The sequence below is a fragment of the Dreissena polymorpha genome, chromosome 15 (genome assembly GCF_020536995.1).
Source record: "Dreissena polymorpha isolate Duluth1 chromosome 15, UMN_Dpol_1.0, whole genome shotgun sequence".
NCBI classification, from domain to species: domain Eukaryota; kingdom Metazoa; phylum Mollusca; class Bivalvia; order Myida; family Dreissenidae; genus Dreissena; species Dreissena polymorpha.
Genome location: NC_068369.1, coordinates 37,104,104 through 37,124,836, shown reverse-complemented (window position 1 = coordinate 37,124,836; position 20,733 = coordinate 37,104,104). Strand labels below are relative to the sequence as shown.

The window sequence follows — 20,733 nt, the reverse complement described above, 5'->3', positions numbered from 1 at the left end:
TCATAAAATAAGCCATTTGGGCCACATATATTTGACCTCTGACCTTGAAGGATGACCTTGACCTTTCACCACTCAAAATGTGCAGCTCCATGAGATACACATGAATGCCAAATATGAAGTTGCTATCTTCAATAATGCAAAAGTATTCATAAAATGAGCGATTTTGGCCAGATATATATTAGACCTCTGACCTTTCAGGATGACCTTGACCTTGACCTTTTGCCACTCAAAATGTGCAGCTTCATGAGATACACATGCATGCCAAATATGAAGTTGCTATATTCAATAGCAAAAGTTATTGCAAAATGTTAAAGTTGGCGCAAACCAACCAACCAACAGACCAACCAACCAACAGACCAACAGACAGGGCAAAAACAATATGTCCCCCACTACTATAGTGGGGGACATAAAAACATAGGGCCGAAGAAGCCTGGTCAATTTAAGGCCGAATAAGCTTCGTGCCGAATTGACCTGAATTTTCGAACTAGATCGTAAATTAAAAGCTTGTGTACCGAGTTTTCATCGCGAAATTGCATTGCATTTTTGAATTTCACCGTCAAAACTTACTTTTCAAAATTGTAACTATTAAATTGTGTTGATAACTAACTTTGGAATTATCAAGAAATGTTTCTATTTAAACAGAAAATCTAGCGGACATTTAAAGGAAAAAACTTACTAAAGTGTCCTTCAGACGAACTCCCTGACAGATCTGTGTCAGCGAATATTCGTATGCACTACTAAAAAGTAGTCATGTATTTTACATCACTTGAAATGCCAATTGTGTTTGTTTTAATGTATCGAAACAAACTTTGATTAAGGTTTAATAAATACGTAATGTTCATTTTCAAAATTCATCAATTCGCATCTTTCTAGTAATCTAATGGCCTTGACATTCAGAGCTGGCCAAAATGTCAACAAGGTTGTAAGTAATGTCAACTACTGTATAATTTCAAAGTGGATCTCCCGAGTTTCTTCGAGAGATTTTCATCATGAGAAACAGAAGTAATTCTGGAGTCAGGCTTGACTACTTCCAACGTCTTATTAACAAGACAATTTTGAAGTTTCAGGTAGCTAGGCATTTCTGAAATACAGTCGATTGGTATATAACGGATAGCTAATGACTTCATTTCAACGTTAACACCATGCATTCAGTAATTAAACCATTAAACCTAGATAGACCCATGTCTTTCCTATAGAAACATGCCAGTGGTTTTAAATTTCCGAAACAATATTATTTGTTTACAGCGCGAATTTCATGGTACACTGATTCAGTCATTACCGGATCGCTTAGGTCTTTATCGGATTACATGTGTATCGTGTTATTTCTTGAAATTTGACACAGCTTTTGTAAAAATAATTGCAATGTATGTACATTTCCAGAAAGGAAATTCATTTCTGCTTTTAATAAGACCAAGTTCATGGAAATCACTGCACAACTGATGAAGTAATGGCTGTTCAAAGCGATGCACCCCATATTCAGGTCATTTTGAATACCTTGTTATATATATATATAGATTTGATAGTGAAAAATATGTTTTCAAAGAAATTAATTTTTCATTATAATTTGATTATTTTTCATTAAAAATGATGTTTTTACTAATTAATATCATAGCCACACATAGCCATTCCTGAATATGGGTCCCCACATGTCTGTTATTCACTAAATCCCTAGTTGCAGCTTTTATGCTTATTTTATATGGTACGCATCAATTTGGTTTCTGAGCGTTCTTACTTTTGTAAAGGACACATAATACTAAAATATTACATCAATGAACATTATGTTTACCAAACAAAATCTGCAAAATTCAAGAAACCATTCGTCTGCACTTTTCCTGTCGTCACAAAAACGGTGCGTACATAACGTGACCTTGCTTTGCTTTCGAAAAAAGAAACAGTTGTAAACATTGACACACATCAACAAAAACATGAATCGACTTAACAATGATAGGCTTTGTGTATTCAATTGATAGAAAACTAAAATTTTTTACATAAATAAAAGTATTTTGCAAAAAACGTTTAATCTATCCGTTACTCACTAAAATCCTCTATTCACCAATCGACCGTAGTGTAAAAGTTAGACTGTTCAGTGTTTGAAGTGTCTTGTCACATCAGCACATCCGTCAGAAGGCGTCTGGGCGTTAATTACTACTAGAATTTGCAGGTGTACATTAATTTTACAAATGTTGGAAGTCCCATGAAAGTCCAATAACTGGCTTGTTTTCTAATGAACAGCTGTCAATCAAATTCTTAGTGGTTAGGGAACTGTATGAGCCAATCAGCGCTCAGACAGCCAAGTGCATGTCCACCTTACATATATGTGTATAGAAAGGTGTACATTTCATAGATCAAGGACTGTAGCACTTTAGATACAGCTTGAACAAATCGTTTTTAATAGAAAAAAAAATCCACAATTGCCACTGACATTATGTTGTACATGAAGTATAATTTTTGTCATGTTTTTATTAGTACAAAGGATTGAAATGAAAGACATGAGAAATGTTTATTAGTGGCTAGAATTTTTTTACTTTTACACGAACAATAAAACTTGGCAATACTTTTTAGATTACACAATATATAATACTCATTTTAAATACTTGGTTCTGTGCAAAATTTACTGAAAATTTTCGGAAATTCACTTTCACATTTGCAAAACTTTCTTGAAAGAGTTAGATGTAACATTAAATTTAGTCATTAATTTGTACAGTGCTGCCTTAATGCTCGCACATCGATTCACATGATTCATGCATGCTCAATGGGAATTTCCCCATACCACAGCACAATTCACTTTTTATATGCTTTTTCATTTGTATTTCTGACATTCTTTAAAACATTCATCTTCTATATTGGTCATAATTTGGCTTTAAAAATAGAAATCCTTATTATACTGAATTATCTGGTAATGTATCTTCTATATTGGTCATATTTTGGCTTTAAAAATAGAAATCCTTATTATACTGAATTATCTTGTAATGTATAGAGTTTGAACATGAAAATATCCAGCTTTGTATAAGGATTAGGAAGGGTAGGGCTTCCTTTATGGACTTCCAGGCCGAAATTCCGCCCCAAAGCGTCAGTTGTATTTCTGTTTTACAGATCTGCCACAGTCCCTTAGACATCCGATAATAAGCATGGACGCTGTTTTTTCATTCACGGCACATACATATCCAAACAGTAAATCTGGTTTCATTCACACAATTAACTCCGCCCACCAGCTTCTGTATACAGTAAATTTCTCTAGCTCCAAGTCAGTTTACAGCATCTTGCTAATCAAATAAGCTGTTAATTGGCTGCTTCAGAAGCATAACTGTTACCGTATTATTAATGACCATCTATTTTAATGAAGACCTTACAGATAATAATCTAGGTCAGTGCGCTGCATTAAAATCAGAAAGAAATGCAACATACCAAAGTATGGGACTCCTAGGAAGCATACAAAATCTAGCAGTGTTGGTTTGTATTCCTTGTTTTGTGGAATTCTGAAATGAGCATAATTAAATTAGTAATCCAAAACATAACTTCCAAATTTAAATGTTAAAGCAACTTGTACAACTTCAAGCTTCAAACTAATAGCGCTCATGTATGTCGTGTTTATCCTTTGTGCTGATAAAAACTCGGAAAAATTAGCCTTCATCTGTACATCGTCAGGTTATCAGCATGGAAAGCATGGTGTAATGATTTTTGTATAAAAATGCTTAGCGCAGAGTACATTAAGATCTTTATGTTCCGATTAAAAGTTTAGTAGTTCATTTTTACAACTAAAAAAAGCTAGTGGGAGCACTGGTAGGGTTTACTCGAATACTGAAATAAATGTGGGACTTACAATTTTATGTCTTGAACGTCCAGAATTTGCAACTCCCTTGGAGCCAGAAGTTGGATTATTGCAACTTAGAACTACTTTTGTAAACAAAAGAGAGTTAAAATCCTTAGAATAGAATGGAAAATACTATGGTAGCAAACTCATCCTATTTTATTTCAATGTGATATTAAAAGTACTTTCAACAAGAATCTTTTTAAACAAATCTTTAAGGCTCTCTTGTCTTGAATAGAAATAATACTGACATTTTTGGGGTATTTATCATTAAATATTTCTTGGTAAAGTTTTGTATAAACCTGTTAAACCTATCTATTGAGGACGGCCATGGCATGGAATGCCTAAGACTTATTGTTACGCATTCAAGTCCATTTCCTGGAGAGAACAGTACTTTGTGTCTTTAGGGAGATCTAAAGAATGCTCCAGTCCCACAGTGGGGATCGAACCTGATCTCCCGTAGCTTTACGGACACCATTTCCAATATATACTGTAATTAATGTAAGTTTCTGGACACTTAAAATTACTTTCTTTTTTTTAGTTCTCGAAAATTTTAACACACAAAAATCCATCATTTATATAATTTCTAAAAATTAGGGACAATATGACGTTACATGTATACCAAGTGAATTGTGATCTTGTGCTTTACATGCCTGATGGTGAGCATTTAATTCTCTGTAGTTAGGACTTTATATTATATAACTTAAACAAACTACAATGAGAAATTGGATTACCTGTATGATTTCGTTGAATTATAATTATTGTAATTGAATTCTTGTCTTTTTCATCTTCAAATATTGCTCTTTACAGTTGCAGCCTATTTGTCACAAAAATGTTTTGACTGGGGCATGTTACCTTAGATAGCTGATTTTTAAGTGGCAGCAAATAACAAAACACTAACTTTCAAAAACAATTGATTATCATTACTGAACCTGATTGACATAATGAAAATGATACAATGCAACAAATGTGCACTTATTATTTACTTACTCATTTAAAATGCATAATCTTAAAAGCTATTTGGTAAAGCTGTTGCCTTAAACCGAAATTCATGTCAATTTACCCAAATAACTTATTTGTTGGCCAGTTGTATGGCCGTCACGCGGTTCTTACATCATGTGTGTGATGTTTAGGGCGAAATAACACAAGTTGAGATTTCTGAGAAAAAAAAAATGTCAGAAAATGTAGTCATGAATGATATGGAATATTCTGAATCTTAAAATAAGAGTTAAGAAAAATAAGTATTTAGTCTAAAAATAAGGGTGTCTGAAAACATAGAGTGTTTACAATTTTCAAAGTGATAGTAACTTAGTTAGCTCATATACCGGTATTATAAGTACTTATCATAAGAAAAATAAAAATGAGCACCAACATAAGTAACGCTTAACCCTTTCAGTGCGGGAACCGAATTTTAAAGGCCTTTGCAAACAGTTTGAATCCAGATGAGACGCCACAGAACGTGGCATCTCATCAGGATCCAAACTGTTTGCTATTCTGATAGTATTCTTTGAAAAAAATCGAAGAAAATGCTAATTTTAGAAATTCAGCAGACGACTTTTTTGCAGACGACAAATTTCCCAGCATGCAAAGGGTTAAGTATTCATCTGATAATTCTGATCTAGTATTACCATCACTACTATTACAGTGACTCAGTGAGTGTACCAAGTTCAACAGCAATATGTGATTATAAGATAACATGATTAATAATACAAAATGTTCTACACTTGACTATTAAATTTTCCTTCTTCTTTCATTAAGAACCCAATAACTGGCTTGTTTGGAACAACAGAGCATGACAGCCATGCGTGGGTCAGAGACAATGTGTACACCATTATGGCTGTGTGGGGCATTGCCCTGGCATACAGGAAAAATGCAGACTTAGATGAGGATCTTGCAAAAGCATATGAATTGGAACAGGTTTGTGGCAGTTTAATATTGTTGACATTTATATATTAGCAGCACTGTGGGAAAACAAGGCTTAATGCATGTGCATACAATATAGTCTTAGATTAGCCAGGGCCCTCGATTTGCACTTTTTACCGCCAAATATCGGCGGCTTCCCCCATGAAAAAGTATACTTTTTCCCCTATTTCAGCTAAAATTTCCCCCTCCAAAAAAGAAAAAAATAAATATTTTTTTTACTTTTATACCTATGTTGCCAGCTGGTATCGTGCTATTAACCTTTGATTAAATGTTTATTTATTATGCCCCCCTTCGAAGAAGAGGGGGTATATTGTTTTGCACATGTCAGAAGGTCGGTCCGTCCGTCGGTCCGTCCACCAGATGGTTTCCGGATGATAACTCAAGAACGCTAAGGCCTAGGATCATGAAACTTCATAGGTACATTGATCATGACTGGCAGATGACCCCTATTGATTTTGAGGTCACTTGGTAAAGGTCACAGTGACTCGAAATAGTAAAATGGTTTCCGGATGATAACTCAAGAACGCTTATTCATAGGATCATGAAACTTCATAGGTACATTGATCATGACTCGCAGATGACCCCTATTGATTTTCAGGTCACTAGGTCAAAGGTCAAGGTCACAGTGACTCGAAACAGTAAAATGGTTTCCAGATGATAACTCAAGAATGCTTACACCTAGGGTCATGAAACTTCATAGGTACATTGATCATGACTGTCAGATGACCCCTATTGATTTTCAGGTTATTAGGTCAAAGGTCAAGGTCACAGTGACCCAAAACAGTAAAATGGTTTCTGGATGATAACTCAAGAATGCTTACGCCTAGGATCATGAAACTTCATAGGTACATCGATAATGACTGGCAGATGACCCCTATTTATTTTCAGGTCACTAGATCAAAGGTCAAGGTCACAGTGACTCAAAAAAGTAAAATGGTTTCCGGATGATAACCCAAGAATGCTTACGCCCAGGATCATGAAACTTCATAGGTACAGTACAGCCAACGTGGAACAAACTAAATCCTCGGTCACGCCACGGCAAGAATCGTTAGTACGCAGCGGCCGCGTCGTGTGTTCACGCGGCGTATTGCCGAGGCACTCAGCATCGATCCGTGCAACGATGCCGAGTCTATATTAACCTCACCTACTTTCGCGGAGTAAATCCGCCACGAACGTACGCGGCAGATCGTGTGAACAGATATACATCTACATGTACATTAGTGTAGTGTAGAAACCTAGATTTACGCTACTTTCATAGTTATTATTTTCACGTTTTAATAAGCGATATGGCACGTAATGCGCTTAAACAAATTATCGTTGCATTAATTACACACAATATTAATGTTTCATTCGATTCTCAAATGAGCTTTACTAAATTTGTAATCCGAAACACGCTTCCGAATTTTAATGCTTATGCGACATTAACAAATTCAAGCGGTCAAAAAAAAAGTGCTAAAATATCCTTTGTTAAGTTGGAATAATTCAACTCTCAGCTTTATAACCCAATGGTTAGCTGATAGTTGCAATGCGCCTAGTTGCAATAATTCAACTCTCAGCTTTATAACCCAATGGTTAGCTGCCAGAGCTGACAGCAAAAATTATCAAAGGCTCTGGCAGTCCGTTTATATGGACTAATCCTTTGTCTCCATCAAAAGCGCGTGAAAATTATGCAGACATGTAGAACCTCGCATGGAAAGTGAGGGTGTATTTTTAGTTCTGGCTACCATAACTTTAAATGTCGCGTTTTATGATTTTTGACTGGCGCGACTTTCAATACTATATAAACTGTACGCTGAAGTTTCTTTTATAGCTAGTGTATTTTGTGTTGTATAAAAACATGAACATCACGTCAGGCGATTTTCGCGTGTTCAGTGGAAAAAAAACGCCCCGATTGGACTTTATTTCATCACATCTTTAAATAGTAACAAATGCCAAAATGTATTTGATACTTAAGAATAATTGCAAATGTGTGTGTGTGTGTCTTGAGCACTTTTACAATGTATTGTAAATGTTTACCGGAGTTTGCTTTAAAACTGGAATATACAGTCGATTGGTGTATAACGGATAGCTAATGACTTTGAGTCTCATTTTAACGTAAACACCATGCATTCAGTAATTAAACCATTAAACCTAGATAGACACATGTCTTTCCTATTGAAACATGCCAGCGGTTTTAAATTTCTGACAAAATATTATTTGTTACAGCGCGAATTTCATGGTACACTGATTCAGCCATTACCGGATCGCTTAGGTCTTTATCCGATTACATTTGTATCGTGTTATTTCTTGATATTTGACACAGCATTTGTAAAAAATAATTGCAATGTATGTACATTTCCAGAAAGGAAATTCATTTCTGCGTTTAATAAGACCAATTTCATGGAAATGGCTGCACAATTGATTAAGTAATGGCTGTTTAAAGCGATGCACCCTATATTCGGGTCATTTTTAGTTGAATACCTTGTTATATATATATAGATTTGATAGTGAATAATATGTTTTCAGAGAAATCAATTTTTCGTTATAATTTGATTATTTTTCATTAAAAATGATGTTTTCCCTAATTAATATCATAGCCACACGCTAACCACATGTGTATAGGACAACTTTAATTGAGTTTATATTTATTTTGAGACAATCCCCACATTCCTGAATATTGGTCACCACATCATGTCCATTATTCACTAAATCCCGAGTTGCAGCTTTTATGCTTATTTTATATGGTACCCATCAATTTGGTTTCTGAGCATTCTTACTTTTGTTAAGGCAACATAATACTAAAATATTACATCAATGAACATTATGTTTACCAAACAAAATCTGCAAAATTCAAGAAACCATTCGTCTTAACTTTTCCTGTCGTCACAAAAACGGTGCGTACATAACGTGACCTTGCTTTGCTTTCGAAAAAAGAAACAGTTGTAAACATTGACACACATCAACAAAAACATTAATCCACTTAATAATGATAGGCTTTTTGTATTCAATTCATAGAAAACTATAAATCTTAACATAAATAAAAGTATTTTGCAAAAAACGTTTCACCTATCCGTTACTCACTATAATCCGCTATTCACCAATCGACCTTACGGGATTATCGGGTAATGATTAGCCCTATCAATTGTTTAATGTAAACAAAATGAAACGACTGTATATACGCATAGTCAAACAATAGTTATAATAAGCTGTCTCGTCTGGCGATTTATTTTGTGGATAACAAACCGTCCGATACAGTTTAGAAAACAGTACGGGACGGTTTCCTGGAAACCGTCCGGGACGGTTTTCTGGCATAAATTATAGTACAGCATAGGTTTTGATATCAAATATATAAAAAAGAATGATGAAATGTAATTCTGTTAGGTCCAGTATATTTTTATCACAAAGTTAAAAAAACAATTATTAAAAAAACAGTATTCCTTTAACTAATTAGGTCATTTTCAATCTCTGGCTTTGCTTGCGGTATTTTTGTCAATTGCTAACTTGAAAAAGTATTATTCAGTCTATAACCTGTTCGGTTTAAAAGCTGCTTCCTTCTATGTATCAACAAATGCACCATAAAAGTTGAAATTAGTTATCTATGTCAGAAATACTTTGCGGGCAAATACATTTATTTTGAGTACTTAAAATATTCATCTTTAACTCTGACGTATTTGACAGCAATGCTTGATTAAATATTTTGAAATTCATGTTTTGTCCGAGAAAAATAGCGTCGCCCCAGATGACAACGATATTACATTACGCTCGTAAAACTTCCAAAGTAAAGCATTATTGGTTTACGCGCACGAACGGTCCAAAACTTTCCTTAACCGTCTCGGACAGTTTGTATACGGTTCGGAATGGTTAACAAACTGTCTGGGACGGTTTATAAACCGTCCAAACGGTTTATAATAGTTTTGGACCAGTTCGTACACCATAATAATACCGTATCGGACAGTTTAAACCGTCCCGGACAGTTTATGCACACCAACGGTCCAAAACTTTCCTAAACCGTCCCGGACGGTTTGAAAACTGCCCGGAATGTTTTTTGTACATTGATCATGACTGGCAGATGACCCCTGTTGATTTTCAGGTCACTAGGTCAAAGGTCAAGGTCACAGTGGAAAAAAAACGTATTCACACAATGGCTGCCACTACAACTGACAGCCCATATGGGGGGGCATGCATGTTTACAAACAGCCCTTGTTTAAATTACATTAAAATATAGCAATTTTAAGTGTTGTAATAGTTCGTGAAAAGATCATAAAAAATTCCCCTTCTTGCCCTAAACGACGCGAAATTCCCCCCTCTAAGGGCCCCGGCCCCAATCCCCCAAAGTGTAGCAAGGGCCCTGTTAGCCTGTCTGCTTTTTTAGGTGTAATGTGGACTGCATAGGCTAATTTAGGACAAATCTTTATGCACATGTACTAAGCCCATTTTTTAAATGGCTCATAATAAGTCTTCCCCGAATTGTTTTATCTAAGCCTAAAACTAACAGTGATGAAAATTAGCACAAGCTCAGCTAAGTCTGCAAGCTGGTAGTGGTTAAATTTGATAAGGGTTTGCTGATATTTTCAACTTTATGTAGACATGCTTGAAAGATTTTTCGTTGACCTATTTCATATCACAAGTAATCTGGCTTATTTTGATGACTGGACTGTTTTTATTATAGGCAATCTGAGTATGAGCCTTACGTAGAACCAGTACTAAGTAATCAAACTCGTGAATTCTTCAACCAACTCTTGAGTTAGCTTTACAAGAATATAGCTTGCATGTGGCTATTGCTACTAACGAATTGAAGATAAGTTTACAATATTTTTAATAAATTTGACTTGTTATCATCAGTAAAAAATTATTTTATCAGTTAAAAGTTTCTGATTAAAACAAATGATCCTCACTGTGGGAAAGGGGGTTATATGCATGTTAGGTTTTGTCCCAGATTAGCCATAGCAATATGCAAGAGCTTATCAGGGACAACACTTTCTGCATGGTTTTGATTTTTGATAAAGAAACTTGTTTTAAAGAAAACTTCCATAAAAGTGGAAAGTGTTGTCCCTGATAAGCCTTACAGACTGCACATGCATTAAGCCCTGTTTTGGCAAAGTAAGACTCATATGTTTATAAAATAATTTACACAAAATTGCAGTCTGTGGTGAAACTGATGAGAGGCTTATTACGCTGCATGATGCTACAAGTGGACAAACTGGAGAAGTTTAAGAAGACACAGAGCACAAAGGACTGCCTGCATGCAAAGTACAGCAGCCAGACAGGGAAAACTGTGGTAGGGGACAGTGAGTGGGGCCACCTGCAGATTGACGCCACCTCGCTGTTTATATTGTACCTAGCGCAGATGACGGCTGCAGGTTCACTTTGAATTTTCAGTTATTTCTTCTTTATGAATAATTTGTAAAAGAATTGAAGGCTTGACATTGATTTCTATTTTAGTACTGAGTTTAAATATTATATTCTTATTTTATTAAGCATCCAGCATCTACAGGTGCTGGGAGGCATGTAGCAAATGAACCGTCCGTTTGTCAGTGTTGTTGTCTTTCCAGCTGTCCCTCCATCCGTGCAGGATTAACTCAAATTGATACATTTTGAATAACATTAAATATTCTCTCTACAAAACTTTCATACTTGCAAAGATAATGTCTTTTACACTCTCAGCACAAATACATCATCTGACCTCATTTTCACATTGAAATTGACCCATTTTTAGACTAATTCTTTGTTAGCCCACAATAATGCGTTTTTTTATCAGTACCCCTTGCTACAAAGCTTTGATACTTGAACTGATGAAATCTTATTATTCTACGAACACTTTCAACTAACTCACATGACCTGACCACATTTTGACCTTGTCATTGACCTATGATTGGATTTGACTTATCAGAAGGTTAAAAATCTGGGGGCTTTTCAAAATGACTCACTCTTTATGAACACTCTTAATACACTTTCATCACCTGACATCATTTTGACTTTGATATTGACCTGCTTTTGGACTTGGACTTCTCACATGGACCAATGAATCAATACTGACAAGGTTTCCACTGGGGGCATACATGGTTATTGAACATAAAGGCTGCGTTCGGTTCTGAGAAAACTGGGCTTAATGCATGTGCATAAAGTGTTGTCCCAGATTAGCCTGTGCAGTTCCCTTTTTTGACATTTTTCGTTAAAATGAAGTCTCTTCTTAGCAAAAATCCTATTGAGGCGGAAAGTGTCATCCCTGATTAGACTGTGCAGACTGCACAGGCTAATCTGGGACGACACGTTACGCACATGCATTAAGCACAATTTTCTCAAAACAAGACACATATCATCTTGTTTTTAATGTTTTTGTACATACTGGATAGTTATTGTAAGCGTCATAATGCATGATATCAACATAAAAGAGAGAAAATGATTATGTTCAAATGTAAATTTGCATGGATTGTTTTGTTTTATGGTAATGATATCCTGCCTATTAAGTATTGTTCTAATCTAATAATTATAAATATGATACATTTTACACAATTTGTAGCTGAATATAGCTGATATTGGATGTATTTGTTACTTAAATACAAAACTAATGTTTATCTCTGAGAATAAACAGTTGAAATTTGTTAATACTGATCATGCAAATATTTAAAAAATAAATAAATGAAAGAGTGAATAATTTAATACCGCTTTTGGTGTTCTTTGCCATCCAAAGTTTTTTCAAATACCGTTTTGTGTTATGTGTTGTGTATGCGCACTTGTGTTAAACTTCCTGCTTTTTAATCAGGTCTTCAGATTATTTACACCTTGGATGAAGTAGCTTTTGTACAGAATCTAGTTTTCTACATTGAGACAGCCTACAGAACTCCAGTAAGTGCTATTGTTGTATCACATAAACATATAAGCCATGCTCTGAAAAATGGGGCTTAATCATGTTCGTAAAGAGTCATCCCAAATGAGCCTGTGCAAGCCGCATAGGCTTATCAGAGACAACTCATTATGATTTCATGGTGTCTTTTGTTTACAGGTAGTCTCTTCTACCAGACTGATCTTGGAAGATAATTTTCCCATTTACCCAGAGCCAGCGATTTTTTTTGCCCAATTAGGAAAAGTACCCGTACCGGTCCAATTGGGAAAAATTGAGTCGTGTAAACCCTCAAATTGGGAAAAATCGAGTTGTGAAACCCTCAAATTGGGAAATTGGTGTATTCGATTTTAAGCTCCCAAATACTTTAAAATTGATAACTAAATGTTTTCAAGCTTACAATATTATATTAACCTAGGTTCAAACTATAGAGCTGCACAGGGAAACTAACAAAATATTGCAATTTTTTTTTATTTTTTTTGTTTTTTTTTTACTTAAATTGGGAATTTTTTGGCCAGCAATTGGGAAATTTGTAGTTTTTTCGTAATTGGGAAAGTGCTGTTTACCGGTACTTTATAAAAAAGGAAAAAAATCGCTGAGAGCGCAACTCATATCTTTATATCATATGAGTCACGATCTGAGAAAACTGGGCTTAATGCATGTGGGTAAAATGTTGTTCCAGATTAGCCTGTGCATTCCACACAATCTAATCAGGGACAACACTTTCCGCCTTAACTGGATTTTTGTGTAGAAGAGATTTCCTTTAAACGAAAATTACCATAAAAGAGGAAAGTGGCGTACCTGATTAGCCTGTGCAGACTGCACAGGCTAATCTGGGATGACACTTTACGCACATGCATTATGCCAAGTTTTCTCAGAACGTGACTCATATATATATTTATATGATATCAAGATGTCAGATTGCAATAGATTTTGGAAACTATGAATACATGAATGAAAAATAATTAAAAACCTTCAGTATTGCCTATTTTATGACATTATTGTAATAAAACATGTGTCCATGTTATTTGTCAAATTTTGTTTTCTAATTTAATTATTGTTAACCTCATGAACTTAAGTTTTGTGCTCATGGTGTTCTTTTCTCAGTCAATATTGTTTAAGGTTGCCAGTTGTTTATTCAATTTATTGTGTGCCCTATCATGGGCTATGAACTGAAGATTTAAAATAATGCCAATACCATGCAAGTTAACATCATCGTGTTTAACAGGATTATGGTGTTTGGGAGAGAGGAGATAAAACCAACCATGGGCTCCCAGAACTGAATTCCAGCTCTATAGGAATGGCAAAGGTCAGAAATTTGAGTTAAAAGTATCATAATAAACAAGTTAAGTAGTATTACCAAAAACTTCACCATTGATGTCCCAAAAAAGAAAGTAAAATATTGGTACTTTTACCTGTAGTACAAAGGTTTGAAATACATGTACTTCAAAGCAATTTAAATAGTTGTAATAGTTAGAATATTACTTTCGGATACCATGGGTGTAAACAAAGTATTGTTACCAAACAGACTGTCTACCCTGCTTTAAGTTTAAACCTTTTAACTTTAGCTTGATTGCATCAAAAGCCTTAGGCTTATTGTAGTGTTCTCAAGTCTATTTCCTGGGTAGAACCACTGCTTGTTGTCTTTTGGTAAGATCAAAGGAACACTGCTACAGAGGGGATGGGACCTATGACTTCGCGGTTGCTAGAAAGACACCTTTCAACTACACCACAGGGACCAATACAGCGATCTACTGCCCTTTTTTGGCAGCACCATGTGTTGTTTTTTTTGGTCCTTGACATTTTCCTAATGTTTGGTTCGGGTGTATCTACAGGCTGCCTTGGAAGCCATCAATGAGGTGGACCTGTTTGGTGCACGGGGCGGCCCTGCCTCGGTGATTCATGCCCTGCCTGATGAGGCACAGCAGTGCCAGGCCATACTACACTCCATGCTGCCCAGGGAGTCAAACTCTAAGGTGCCTTCTACTGCCTACCATATTTTAACGGGTATTATAAGTGCCAACAGTATAAACAGATCTCAGTTTTTAAATATTGGAGCCTCACTCTTGCAAAATGGGGCTTATTGCATGTGTGTAAAGTGTTGGCCCAGATGAGCCTGTTCAATGGTGTTTATTGCATGTGTGTAAAGTGTTGGCCCAGATGAGCCTGTTCAATGGGGCTTATTGCATGTGTGTAAAGTGTTGGCCCAGATGAGCCTGTTCAATGGGGCTTATTGCATGTGTGTAAAGTGTTGGCCCAGATGAGCCTGTTCAATGGTGCTTATTGCATGTGTGTAAAGTGTTGGCCCAGATGAGCCTGTTCAATGGGGCTTATTGCATGTGTGTAAAGTGTTGGCCTAGATGAGCCTGTTCAATGGGGCTTATTGCATGTGTGTAAAGTGTTGGCCTAGATGAGCCTGTTCAATGGGGCTTATTGCATGTGTGTAAAGTGTTGGCCCAGACGAGCCTGTTCAATGGTGCTTATTGCATGTGTGTAAAGTGTTGGCCCAGATGAGCCTGTTCAATGGTGCTTATTGCATGTGTGTAAAGTGTTGGCCCAGATGAGCCTGTTCAATGGGGCTTATTGCATGTGTGTAAAGTGTTGGCCTAGACGAGCCTGTTCAATGGGGCTTATTGCATGTGTGTAAAGTGTTGGCCTAGATGAGCCTGTTCAATGGGTGTAAAGTGTTGGCCCAGACGAGCCTGTTCAATGGGGCTTATTGCATGTGTGTAAAGTGTTGGCCCAGATGAGCCTGTTCAATGGGGCTTATTGCATGTGTGTAAAGTGTTGGCCCAGATGAGCTTGTTCAATCAAACAGGCTAATCAGGGTCGACACTCTCAGCCTTAACTTGAATTGTGCTCAGAAACAACTTCCCTTAAATGAAAAATTCCTCTAAAGCTGTAAGTGGAGTCCCTGATTCCCTGAGACGAATCTTTGGCGCATGCATTAAGCAATAATAATTTTTTTTAAGGATGATCTTAAGAAAAAAGTCGATATCTTTTTTGTTTGTTTCTGTTATTTTATACAATTTTTTTTCATCTTTCATTTAATGTGCATCACCATGGAAAGTTATTACTGGCATTTTCAAGTCAAGTTATATGTATTATATTGTAATATCATGCGTTGTTAAAATTTTTACGACACTTTTTATGCCCCCAAAGGAAGGCATATAGTGATCGCACTGTCCGTCCATCCGTCTGTCTGTCCGTCACACTTTGCGTTTAGGTTAGGAAAAATGCTCATAACTTCAATGAGGCTTCAGATGTAACCTTCATATTTGGTATGCATGTGTATATGGACAAGGCCTTTCCATATGCACACAAATTTTGACCCCTTTGACCTTGACCTTGAACTTGGGGTCCGCGTTTAGGTTTCGAAATCTGCGTTTAGGTTATGAAAAATGCTCAAAACTTCTATCAAAGCGTTTTTGGGGGGCATATGTCATCCTATGGAGACAGCTCTTGTTGTGTAAATAATTGTGGGTTAGTATGTGAATTTCAAATAACTTTTTTATAAATAAACTTGACAAAATTTTGTACCAGGTAATTTGTTTTATAGGAAATCGATGCAGCTTTGATATCTGTGATCAGCTTTCCAGCATTTGCCGTTGATGACATAGAGATAATCAAGAAAACTCGACAAGAAATTGAGGATAAACTTATGGTATGAGATTCTTCAAAATCTTTATATATTTAGTGTTATGATTTTGTACTTTTCTTTTGCCTTTGAGACATACACTCTTGAAGCTACACTTATTGTCCAGTCTCCTTGAAACTTGGTCAATTCATTTGTCCCAACGATATTTTGGACGAGTTTGAAGCTGGGACATGTGAGGTCAAAAAACTAGGTAGCTAGGTAAAATAAAAAACACTTGTGAATGTATTCAATATCAATTTTTTCCCAACCTGCAAGAAACAAGGGGTCGTATTCCAGAAGCATCTTAAGTAAAATTTTATTCTTATCCTTAAATTGGGAAATTTTCTTAAGTGTTCCATTTCATATCGCAATAGTTTGGCGTCAAGAATTACATCAAAATAATATCATTATCATTTATGTCAATGTTATTTTAGGAATACCAAAAGAAACATGTGATTCCTTATCAAGTAAAGAAATACTAAACATTGTAATTTTTAACTTAAGTGACATTATTTAAGAAATGACTTAAGATTTTTCTGGAATACCACCCATGGTCAATGTTTGTTTTAATGAAAAAAGAAAAATCAAAATATTACTCTAAAAGATATCTTAGCTGAGTTCAATAACTATTGCATTTCTATTTTGTTAACTTGAAAGAAAAAGACAATATCTTTATATAGAGTAAATTTCAAACTAAGGAAAATTAAATGAACAAAGAATCTTAACATTGTTGTTCACGATACAACACGAACGCAAACTGAAGTGGTGCAACCAAAATAAAATAATGATACATGAATATTTACATGATAAATAAATAAATACAAAATCAAACAGGCATTAAAAATGTATTAGAATTAGTTCTATTTTATATTTTTTATCAAATACTGATATGGCGGCTTATGTTTTAAACGAGAGCGATCTTAAATTACGTTCGTTTTTTAAGAAAGTCTACTTTAACATTTCAGGTTTTGCAGTTAACTGGTTAATAAGCAGTTACAATAATAGGTTAACCGGGGTATTTAACTTTAAATATGTCTGTGTGGTCATAATATCTGAGGACTGACCGAAAAATAGATTATGGTATGAATATTTAAGAAAGGTTCACTGTCCTTAGACAGCTCTTGTTCGAAGAGATCTAATTTTTAAGAAAGGGTTAAGTTGTTTCCAAAACTTATTTCTAAGAAATGGTTAAGTTGTTACAAAAACTAAATTCTAAGAAGTGGTTATTTTGTTATCAAACTTATTTCTAAGAAATGGTTAAGTTGTTAACAAAACGTGTTTCTAATAAATAGTTAAATGTTTTACCTGTTAAGGAGAAAAACCTTTCATCTTTCTGTACTATTTACATCTGATATATAATGTACGAATTATTTGACATTAATTATGTTTGTAATATAATCTTGATTCCTTGAAACTTTGCTTATGAAAAAAGAATTATTTATGAACCAATATTTAGAGAAAACTAGATTATTGTTAAAAATACAGATAAGTTGATTTAGCAAGGCTTAGGAATGGTTAATGTTTTTGTGCAAAGCAAACAGCTGCACCTACCAGGTTTTCTACTGATCCCAACATTAACAAAAAAATTGGTCTTTATAGACAATTAAATAGTAGAATTTGCAATACAAACATTATTAATATACACACCTGGTGATGTAAATATTAATAATCCTCCACAATAATACTGTAGGGTAACTATGGTTGCCGCCGTTTCCTGCGTGATGGCTACAAGACAGCCCGTGAGGACCCAAACAGACTGCACTACGAGCCCTGGGAGTTACTGGCCTTTGAGAAGATCGAGAACCAGTGGCCAATGTTCTACGCCTTCTTCATACTGGACGGCCTTTATAGGGGTGATACTGAATCAGTAAGGACTCTAACTTATATTGGATGGCCTTTACAGGGGGGGATACTGAATCAGTAAGGGGGCACCTTCATACCGGATGGATCCTTTAGGGGGAATATTAAATCAGGATAACTCATATTGGATGGCCTCTAAAGGGTATAAACGGAATCTAAGTAAGGACCCACTTTATGCTGAACAGCCTCTATAGGGGAAATACATTATTAGGTGGCTATTTCATACTGGATGGCTCCTGTTAGGGTGGATACCAAATCAGGAAGTTGCCTACCTGATTATGGAATACTCTGTAAGGGGAATACCAAATCAGTCAAGGGCCTACCTATACTTAGACAGCCTCTATTAGGGGGATACAGAATCAGTGAGTTGCCTACCTGATTATGGACATCCTCTGTAACAGGAATACCAAACCAGCAATGGGCATACCTAATATTGGACAGCATCTAAAGGGGTAATACAGATTCAGTAAGGCAGCTGGTAAAATTGGAAGTAAAGTCCAGTGAACTTGATCTTTGAATCTTTGATCACTTTTAGTTTAACTCTTCTTGTTGGTGACATTTTTTCAATAGTATTTGTGAATTAGCATTGCAACTGGGTATCATTTCATGAAATTAAATTATGATTTAAATTGTTGTTCTTAATCTTTTCGTCATGCATATGATCTGCAATATATGTGTTGTCCAATCGGGTGTGTTTAGTTGAAAAAAAACAGATTGTCTAATTGAAGTAATGTCACAAAATCATTTTAGCTGTGTTCTTCAAAAACTGGGCTCAATGAGTGTTTTACCAGATTACATAGTCTAGGTGGAAAGTATGGTCCCTGCTTAGGGGCCTGCACAGGCTAATCAGGACGACACTTGCCGCCTTGACTGGATCTTTTTTTTTAAAGATACTACTTACAAAAAATCCTATAAAGCTAAAAGTGTCATTCCTGATTAGCCTGTGTGAACTGCAGAGGCTAATGTAGATGACACTTTGTGTACATGCTTGAAGCCCTTTTTATGCAGAGTGGGGCTTGTTTAAATTTACATTTTCTATTTGTATCTCAGGTAGAAATAAAATTAAATCGTACAAACACCTCACTGTTTATTAAAATGTCTTAGGTACTAAACATGTTTCGGCCATAGCCTTAATCAGTAGTACATTAATATAAACAAATACAAAGGAAGTGATGTCAACGTCATACAATAACGTAACGTCGTTTGGCGGAAAAATATATAGTACATAATAATACATATTACAAAGATGGATCAGTGATGATACAACAGTCTATTAGTAATAATATAATTTATAAAAAAACATAGTAATAGACAAACATCAAATGTATTTGTAAATTATGTTTATGTTCTATATGTCATACAGCAGTATCAAATGTATGGCTATTCATTCTGCGGGAAACATTCTGATTAGTTTGTCCAACGTATTGTTTATTACAATTTTTACAGGTAATAAGATATATAACATTGCGCGAAGTACAATCAACATCATAGCGTAAATCATACGATAAACCAGTAACACTACTATTGAAACTTGAACATATGTTTATATTATTGCAATGTGTACATCTTGGTCGGTTACATTGACCCGATAAATGAATATCAGTGCTGTTATAAGACACTGAACATCTTACAAGGCTGTTATGTATATTCTTAGGTCTTTTATAGGCCAAACTAGGTTTAAATGAATGTAAAGACTTAACACTTTCCTTGTTTGATAATCTGAACAAATCCCAGTATTTGTGTAAAATTTTAGCAATATTAGGTAGTGATGTGTTAAAACATATGTTAATAATTTTTTATTTTTTTTTATATCTCAGGTAGAGAAGTACAAGGCCCTGTTAGACCCAGTAATCACAAGAACAGATGATGGCAACCTCTATATGCCTGAGATGTATTCAGTACCCAAAGACAAGGTAAGGCAGTGTTGATCTTTACGTGAAATCGAACAATTGACTATTACATTTATTATGGTCAAGTACGTGTCATTTTTGAAATCATTAAAATCGATTTGATAGGACTTTTATTGTCATTGTCGATATTGAGTAATTGGGACGTTATTTATTAAATCAAAATCGTTTAAACATTGTTAAGTCATTTAAATCTATAAGAGTCAACTTCATAGGTTCCTTTGTGCTCTGTAGATATTGAGTTGTTGGGACGTTATTTATTAAGTACAAATCATTTAAAAAATATATATAGTATGGTTTTGATAGGTTGATATGGAGATCCGGTCAAGGGACAGTCAGAAAAGGGAGCGTACAGGAAAGATGCTCCACCTGTGGGGCCAGTCTCTCTTCATACTGGGCAGGCTCATTGACGAGGTAGTCCTTGGTTTTGATATGTGCCTCACTCTGACAAAAAAGGGCTTAATGGATGTGTGTAAAGTGTTGTCCATGATAAGCCTGTACAGTGTGCACAGGCTAATCAGGAACAACACTTTTCACTTAGAATGGATTTTCGTGTAGAAGAGACTTTCTTTAAATGAACATTCCATATGAGCAGAAAGTATTGTCCCTGATTAGCCTGTGCATACTGCACAGGCTAATCTGGGACAATACTTTACAAACATGCACAGTGAGGCTCATATTTATTCATATTAAATTTTAGTTAAGTTGACTTTAACTATCAGAGTTTACAGTGTGTCACTGTTTATGCTTTTTGCATGTAAATATTTGTCTGTGACCA

At 35.3% G+C, this 20,733-nt stretch overlaps 1 protein-coding gene across 6 annotated transcripts in view; it reads left to right on the top strand.

Annotated features, from left to right (window-relative positions):
* Positions 1-869: 869 nt before the first annotated feature.
* Positions 870-20,733, top strand: part of LOC127861164 (probable phosphorylase b kinase regulatory subunit alpha) — a 71,199-nt gene continuing 51,335 nt past the window's right edge. For 5 of the 6 annotated variants that reach the window (XM_052399539.1, XM_052399544.1, XM_052399543.1 and 2 more), the window contains exons 1-10: positions 871-1,067; positions 5,567-5,725; positions 10,854-11,070; positions 12,474-12,556; positions 13,780-13,860; positions 14,387-14,527; positions 16,111-16,215; positions 17,879-18,055; positions 19,866-19,961; positions 20,262-20,369. In XM_052399539.1, coding sequence (XP_052255499.1) covers positions 990-1,067; positions 5,567-5,725; positions 10,854-11,070; positions 12,474-12,556; positions 13,780-13,860; positions 14,387-14,527; positions 16,111-16,215; positions 17,879-18,055; positions 19,866-19,961; positions 20,262-20,369 — 1,245 coding nt within the window. In that variant the 5' untranslated portion in view covers positions 871-989. Of the gene's footprint in view, positions 1,068-5,566; positions 5,726-10,853; positions 11,071-12,473; positions 12,557-13,779; positions 13,861-14,386; positions 14,528-16,110; positions 16,216-17,878; positions 18,056-19,865; positions 19,962-20,261; positions 20,370-20,733 lie in introns of all 6 variants that reach the window. The other variant, XM_052399540.1, reaches the window with a different exon arrangement.